The 7,430-nt window shown below is 51.9% G+C and overlaps 1 protein-coding gene across 1 annotated transcript in view; it reads right to left on the bottom strand.

Moving 5' to 3' along the window:
- Positions 1-455: 455 nt before the first annotated feature.
- The window catches only part of CNGB1 (cyclic nucleotide gated channel subunit beta 1), a 28,774-nt gene continuing 21,799 nt past the window's right edge, over positions 456-7,430 (bottom strand). Inside the window, exons 26-33 of the mRNA XM_068411578.1 lie at positions 6,686-6,827; positions 6,286-6,445; positions 4,917-5,014; positions 4,748-4,831; positions 4,212-4,330; positions 2,979-3,125; positions 1,982-2,177; positions 456-710 (exon numbers count right to left, since the gene is read on the bottom strand). Coding sequence (XP_068267679.1) covers positions 456-710; positions 1,982-2,177; positions 2,979-3,125; positions 4,212-4,330; positions 4,748-4,831; positions 4,917-5,014; positions 6,286-6,445; positions 6,686-6,827 — 1,201 coding nt within the window. The remainder of the gene's footprint in view (positions 711-1,981; positions 2,178-2,978; positions 3,126-4,211; positions 4,331-4,747; positions 4,832-4,916; positions 5,015-6,285; positions 6,446-6,685; positions 6,828-7,430) is intronic.

The raw sequence follows: 7,430 nt of genomic DNA, 5'->3' as shown, positions 1-7,430 counted from the left end.
CCTTGAGTCCAACAGAGAAACCTTGGTGGTTTTTTTTTTTTTCCCTGGTTGTTTCTGGCCAAGTGGTGACTCAGCTGTCAGAGGTGAATAACTCTTCACGCTTTATCTGAACACTCATTAACCATCCAGAGCCACAACAAGCAATTTCTTCATTACCCCATCTCCATAAGGCTGGATTTCGAAGCAAGAGGGCTGGCCTGAGATTTAGTGGGAATATTCATAAAGTTGCTCAATAAGAATAGATCTCCAGAGCACAGCAACCTTGTATGATTCTGGGTCATATGGCAGAGGGTTTTATAAACAGGGAATGAAGGTCTGGGCAGAAAAGAAAGGCAGATCCTACCTGCAGCACTTAGCGAAGCCTACAGCCACTGCATGGAAATCGTTAATGCCAAAAAGCTTCTACCCCAGGCATTTGCCTGACTCCTACTCCTGCCCCAGGACCTGCTTGGTTTTCATTTCTCTTCTTTTTCCTTTTCTTTTTCCTTTTCTTTTTCCATTTCTTTTTCTTCTTCTTCTTCTTTCTCCGAAATCTCAGCAGCAAGGATTTCTTCTTCTTCTTGTGCTGTAGGAATCACACGAATGGTGACTAAACTATCAGAAGATTTTGAGAATATTTCTTCTTGCAGCTGGGTGCGTGCTTTGGGGGAGCCGACAGGCGATCTCTGGTGCACTGGTGATTTCGGTGGGATCGGGCTGAAACTGGAATCCTGCCATCCAAAAAAAAAAAAAAAGGCAAAATCAACCTTAGGAGAACCTCCTTCACTACCCCCAACCACTGCATCTGCGCTGTGCAGAGCCAGGCAGGTGTTTCGTGGAGTTTCACCACACGGGACCTCATCACCGGGAAGTCAGCTTGCTGCCAAAGCCAACCCCTGCGAGAAGGGCTGAGAGAAGTGCAGAGAGGGGAGTGCAACGAGGCCTTCCTGCAGCTCCTGCACTAGCTCTTGGTTTGCATCTGGAGGGGTTGATCTTGGCAAAAGAAGTGTTGTTGTGAGGGAGCAGCCCCAGACTGCCCTGTCCTAAAGCCTCCTTTAGAGAGGAGCCTCAGAAACCTCACCTATGGACATGCCATGGAGAGGGGTGTCCTTCTAACGGGGCCCTGCTAACACCGTTAGCGCGTGCACCCTCCAGTGATGGGTCTTGTGGCCACCACTGGCTGCAGCACGAGGTGCCACTGTTCACCTCTGCCCTTAACGGGTTATTAATTAGTGTTCAGCCTCGTTCATCACACATCATGGTATGATGCCTCGCCGTGTTTTGTGAAGGCCTGCAGAGATGCAGTCATGCTCAGTGTCTCCCTGGGTGTTTACCCAGCCTCAAGGCCACCGCGTGCTCCCTATCAGCTGCTCTTTCACCTCCCTTTATGCGTCCAGATGTGATAGTTTGCATAACTCCATGCTGGGAAGAGTAACAACAAGTTCTGCGTGGAGATATGACCTTTTTTATGAGTTCAGCAGTTGGAAGGAGGGAAGAAAAAAAAAAAAGAGCAGGGCCATTTTCTTTTTCAGTTGCTCATGATAAAAAAAACAAGGGTGATTTCAGGGCAGCTCACGCAGAGCCTGCTGCTGGGGGCCTCGGCCTCACCCACGCTGTGAAAGCTTTGCAAATATTAACTGGGCTCTGGGTGCCAGAATCACCCTCCGTCCGCCAGCACATCGAGTCCTTACTCTGTCTCTGCGGCACGGAAGAGAGGTTCATCTGTGGCAATAGCCCAGCTAGAAACTAGACTCAGGCTTAGCATAATTGGGCAAAAAGTCAGTGCATTTCCCTTTTGTGTTGCAAAACAAACCCCTGTGGGACAATGTCATTGTCCCAAGGCTGCGTGTAAGATGCTGGACGGCTCCTTCCCGTTTGCCCGCGCTACGTCAGGCCCTGATGACCCGAGCTCAGGCCTTTAAGACAATTTAATGACAGTCTCTGGAGCTGCAATGCAGCATCTAAGGAAACAAAGCCAAATCGCCATCCTCCCCCCGCTGACCTGCGCCACCTCCATCTCCTTCATCTGCTGCATCTTCCATCGCCACTGCGCCAGCGGCCCTTTGGCCCCCAACTTCCCGGTGGCGGCCAGGGCAGCCTGGAAGAGCTTCGGGGTGTCAGGTTTTGGGGCGATGATCACTGGGTCTGCACGCACTCCTTTCTCATCTTTGGGTTTATTGCTGTTCTTCAGCATTTTCCTACAGCAAGGAAAAGGAGAGATGATTTCAGTCCAGGGAATCATAGAATCGTTTTGGTTGGGAAGGAGCTTTCAGATCATCAAGTCCAACTGTTAACCCAGCACTGCCAAGCCCACCACTAACCCATGGCCCTCAGCACCACATCTACACGGCTTTTAAATCCCTCCAGGGATGGGGACTCCACCACTGCCCTGGGCAGCCTGTGCCAGTGCTTGACAACCCTTTGGGGGAAGAAATTGTCCCTGATCTCCAACCTAAACCTCCCCTGGCACAACTTGAGGCCGTTTCCTCTCGTCCCGTCACTTGTTACCTGGGACAAGTGACTAACCCCCTCCCTGCTACACCCTCCTTTCAGGCAGTTGTAGACAGCAGGACTGTTGTATTAGCTGGATTTTATAATGCAGAAAATCAGACTTTAAAAGGTCAGGGATGTTTTTACACCTTAGGAAGTACAGAATAACTAATCTAAGTAATGCAAAGAACCAAAGCAAATATTTTAATAGATTTTTTTAAACGAATGCACTTTGGCCACGTTCGTTCCCGAGTTGCACCCGCTTTTAGCGGTGAGGCTTTGCAGGAGGGTTGGGCTGGCTCTGGGCCCCTACAGCCACGGCGAGGGACGGGTGCCCTCTGCCGAAGCTCCAGCCTGGCTCTGCTCCAGGGACGGTGCCTCACGCCTGGCGCCTGCAGCAGGAGTTCCCCCAGGGCTTTGTACAGAGAGAAATCTCCCCTGTGACCCTGAACCCACACTCTGCTTTTTTTAATATCCCACAGGCCAGAAAGCAGCAGCCTGACACGCACCTGGCCTTCTTACGCAGCAGCTTCTGAGACTCCGGATAATGCACCAAAATCTCGTTCAAGTCCTTCTTATCCAAAATGAAGAGGTTAGCGAAGCCGTGAGCCACCACGTTGGCTGTCCGGCGATTTCCCCCTCCTGCCGCCAGCAAGCTGAGAGAGACACAGCGAGACGTTAACGCTGTTATTAACAGGCTCAGCACAACATTTTTTAATTGAAAATCTCCCTTTTCCCATCGTGTCCACCCATCTCTCTCTTTCAGAGGACTCAGAGTTTAATTTTCCAAGCCCAATTTTTAAAGAATGCTGGGAAACGTTGTCATGGAGCGCTATATAAAAAAAGATTTGCCTGTCTGAAGGTTAAATATTGCATTTTACGCCACTGAAGTGTCCACTGGGCTACAGGGAGGCAAACTCTATCACTGTGTTACGAATTGGTACAGGAATTTACATGCCCATGAAATGGGCACATTAATGGCTGGGTGGTTGCTTTAGTGAAACATCTCTTCTTACTCATTTTCCCATTTTCCATTCATTTTCCATGTTGAGGTGTTGGAGCGAGTCCAGAGGAGGGCAACCAAGCTGGGGAAGGGTCTGGAGGGTCTGACCTACGAGGAACGGCTGAGGGAGCTGGGGGTGTTTAGCCTGGAGAAGAGGAGGCTCAGAGGTGACCTTAGTGCAGTCTACAACTACCTGAAGGGAGGTTGTAGTCAATTGGGAGTCGGCCTCTTCTCCCAGGCAACTAGCGATAGGACAAGAGGACACAGCCTCAAGCTTCGCCAGGGGAGGTTCAGGTTGGACATTAGGAAGCATTTCTTCTCAGCAAGGGTCATTAGGCATTGGAAGGGGCTGCCCAGGGAGGTGGTGGAGTCACCATCTCTGGATGTGTTTAAGAAAAGATTGGACATGGCACTTAGTGCCCTGGTCTAGTTGCCATGGTGGTGTCAGGGCAATGGTTGGACTTGATGATCCCACAGGGCTCTTCCAACCTGATGGATTCTGTGATCCCATCCCTCTGCTTACTGTCACCAGCTCCCCAGGCAGAAAACAGCATGATGACAAAAATAGTGAAAAAGCTCCAAGAAAAAAGCTGTAATTTGTGTAGCTGATGCTGCCCAGTGTTCGTGGCTCTCAATCACAAAGATTAATTAGGGCATTGCTGATCTCCCCACCTCCCACCCTCCTCACCCAGGGCCCACAAGCTCTATTCCCCCAGCTCCCTGACAATGCTTTGCCCACCTGATCTCTCCAAACACGGATCCAGGTTTCAGAGTCACCAGCACGGTTTTGCCTTCGGGTCCCCCCAGCACCTGCACGTGTCCCGCCTTGATAATGTACATCTCGCGGCCGATTTCTCCCTGCAATGAAGATGGGTGCTGCGTGGGGTGCCCAGAAATGGGGAGACCTTAGGGATGCTCTAACCTGCATCTTGCTGGAAGCCCCCACGACCACACTGGGCTCTCCAAGCTCTCAAAAAACTTTGTCCTGATGGTGCTCATTCCTGAGCATCCTCATCTAAGCATCCCAAAGTCTCCTCCAGCCTCGCAGGCTCTTCTCATCTCTCCTGCTGTTCATGGCTGCAGCAGAAGAGGTCAGTCTTTGCACAAGACCAGTTGCAACCGAGGATGTTTTTGCTCTGAATTCCCTGCCTGTGAAGCAGCTTGACACCACGGTGATGGACCAGGCCTAGCTTTCCCTGCCGTGCATTGCTCCTGGTGCCCTGCACAGCCTGGCTATGACACCGGGGATGGGAGAGCACCAGAGCATCTTGTTACCTTCTTACACACGTAGTCATTAGGCAGGTAGACCACCGATCTGAGCCGCTTCAGCATGTCAAATATCATCTGCCTGTCGCAGCCCTGAGCCAAAACAGAGGCAACAGCACCGTTAGTCTGTGCTGCCATGCCAGGCTCCACCAGCCAGGACCCGTGCTGCAGAAGATACCTGGAAGAGGGCCACTTTGCTCACGATGTTGTAATTCACGTCAATGCAAATGTCCAGCCTCATCTTGTCCGGCAGCTGGACCAGCAGCTCTAACTCATCTGTGAGACAAAGCAGAAAAATGGCTGTTTCCAGCAACCTGCAGGTCTAAAGGAGGTGATGGAGAGCTGCCCTTCATGTTACCCCTGCCCTGATGGCTCTCAGAGACAGACCGGTGAGCCCAAGCCAGCATCTTTATTGGCCAGGAGAACGGATGCAGAGGTCCTGCCTGATGATTTACTGGTAGGGTGAGCTAGTGGGTTTGCTGTTGGACATGCTCCGGCCAGGGATTGCCAGTCACTGCTCTCTCCCCAGGCATGGGCATGTTCCCAGGGGAGGTAAGTGTCAGGTCCTGCACTTGGGGCACAACAGCCCCACACACCGCTACAGGCTGGGGGAAGAGTGGCTGGAAAGTGCCTGGTGGGAAAGGACCTGGGGGTGTTGGTCAATGGCAGCTGAATATGAGCCAGCAGTGTGCCCAAGTGGCCAAAAAGGCCACCAGCATCCTGGCTTGTACCAGCACGAGTGTGGCCAGCAGGACTAGGGCAGGGGTCGTCCCCCTGTACTCGGCACTGGTGAGGCCGCACCTCAAATCCTGGGTGCAGTTTTGGGCCCCTCACGACAAGAAAGACCTTGAGGTGCTGGAGCAAGTCCAGAGAAGGGCAACGGAGCCGGTGAAGGGTCTGGAGCACAAGTGTGATGGGGAGCGGCTGAGGGACCTGGGGGGGTTTAGCCTGGAGAAAAGGAGGCTGAGGGGAGACCTTCTCGCTCTCTACAACTGCCTGAAAGGAGGGTGTAGCGAGGGGGGGTCGGTCTCTTCTCCCAGGTAACAAGTGATGGGACGAGAGGAAACGGCCTCAAGTTGTGCCAGGGGAGGTTTAGGTTGGAGATCAGGAACAATTTCGTCCCCAAAAGGGTTGTCAAGCACTGGAACAGGTTGCCCAGGGCAGTGGTGGAGTCCCCATCCCTGGGGGGATTTAAAAGCCGTGTAGATGTGGTGCTGAGGGCCATGGGTTAGTGGTGGGCTTGGCAGGGCTGGGGTAACAGTTGGACTCAATGACCTTAAAGGTCCTTCCCAACCAAAACGATTCTGTGATCCTATGATGCCAGGCTCAGTGCGCTATGAGTGATGCCGGGTCACCACGGCGCTGCGACCTGGTGGCAGCCTATATACTCTAAAGATGGGCAAACAAGCCTCTATAGTGAAGAATAAAACAAGCCACCCCCTGCCCCGAAACTGTAGTGCTATTTGACAGTGACATTTCAGCTCTGCAAAGCAACCACAGTAAAACACGTGGTGTAAGTGCAGACCCGCGGAGGGGTCGGATCTCACCTAGCATGCCTTGCGATTGCCACGTGTACTCGTACCACGTTTTCACCCGGTTCTGGACAGGTTTGGGGATTCTGTAGGAGTTCATATATTTAATGGTACTGTCCATGCAGCTCCGATAGTAGGTTTGCCCTGCGGTAGCGGCACCGACTACATCTCTCATCTGAATGGGAGGAAGAGGTGGAAGAGTTGTTTTAATTGCTTGTGCTTATCCATCACGCAGGTTAGGCAGTCTAGAGCACGTACGCTCAATCCTAACAACATCTGCCAAATCCTCTGTCTTTGGCCAATGCTGAGCAGGTCCTCGCGTGGGGAAAACACACCTGGAGATATAAACCTGTGGACCAACCCCACCGAAACCTTCCCCACCTGAAGCTGGGAACCCCCCATGACTCTCGCTCACCTGCCCTATCATGATGGAGAAAGCAAAGACGCCCATGAAGTAGTTCAGCAGCTGGAACATAATCTCAAAGAGCGTCTTGGGGTCCGGCAGGCCCCCGATGGTGATGAGGGTTTTGACTGCCCAGTAGTAGCAGCGGATGTAGCTGGGAGGAAAAGAGAAGGCAGCTTTGAAGGCATTTCTGGCGTGAAGGCCTGTTTCACCCCTTGGTACCAAGCTCAGATCCTCTGGCCATAGCAAGCCAGAGCCTGCTGAGAGTAATTACGGGTGATGAAGGGAAAATTAAAGTGCTGCAGACTCCCCACCACACCTGTAGGTGCTTCTGGAGATGCTACAGCAGCAGGGGAATGTAGGGACCCTCCAGAAACCTCTGCATGGGAGGCTCAGCTGCTCTGGCTACTCCCATTTTCTGTTTCTTTCAGCCCTGCTACCATAAAGCAGCAACATATTTTCAGCAACATTTACACTTTTAGAAATAGTCAGGGGAATAAAAGGGTGTGTGAGCAAATTGTTGGCATGGGACTCAGTAGATGTCAAGTAAATTCTGAATTCCCTGGTCCTGGGCATTCCCTTGGATGTTATAGTCACACCCACAGATAGATACAGATATGTCTATCACACAAATACTATATCACAGCAACATTAACACGGGAAGCTGAGTGCTCAAAGGGAAGGCAACACCTGCGCTAAACCTGCCTGGGTGACAGTCCCTTGTCCCCACCTACGCCCACACCTCACGATAAGTCTT

This window comes from Nyctibius grandis, chromosome 12, assembly GCF_013368605.1.
Source record: "Nyctibius grandis isolate bNycGra1 chromosome 12, bNycGra1.pri, whole genome shotgun sequence".
NCBI classification, from domain to species: domain Eukaryota; kingdom Metazoa; phylum Chordata; class Aves; order Nyctibiiformes; family Nyctibiidae; genus Nyctibius; species Nyctibius grandis.
The sequence above is the reverse complement of the archived record's forward strand: the minus strand, read 5'-3'. Positions and strand labels throughout refer to the sequence as shown.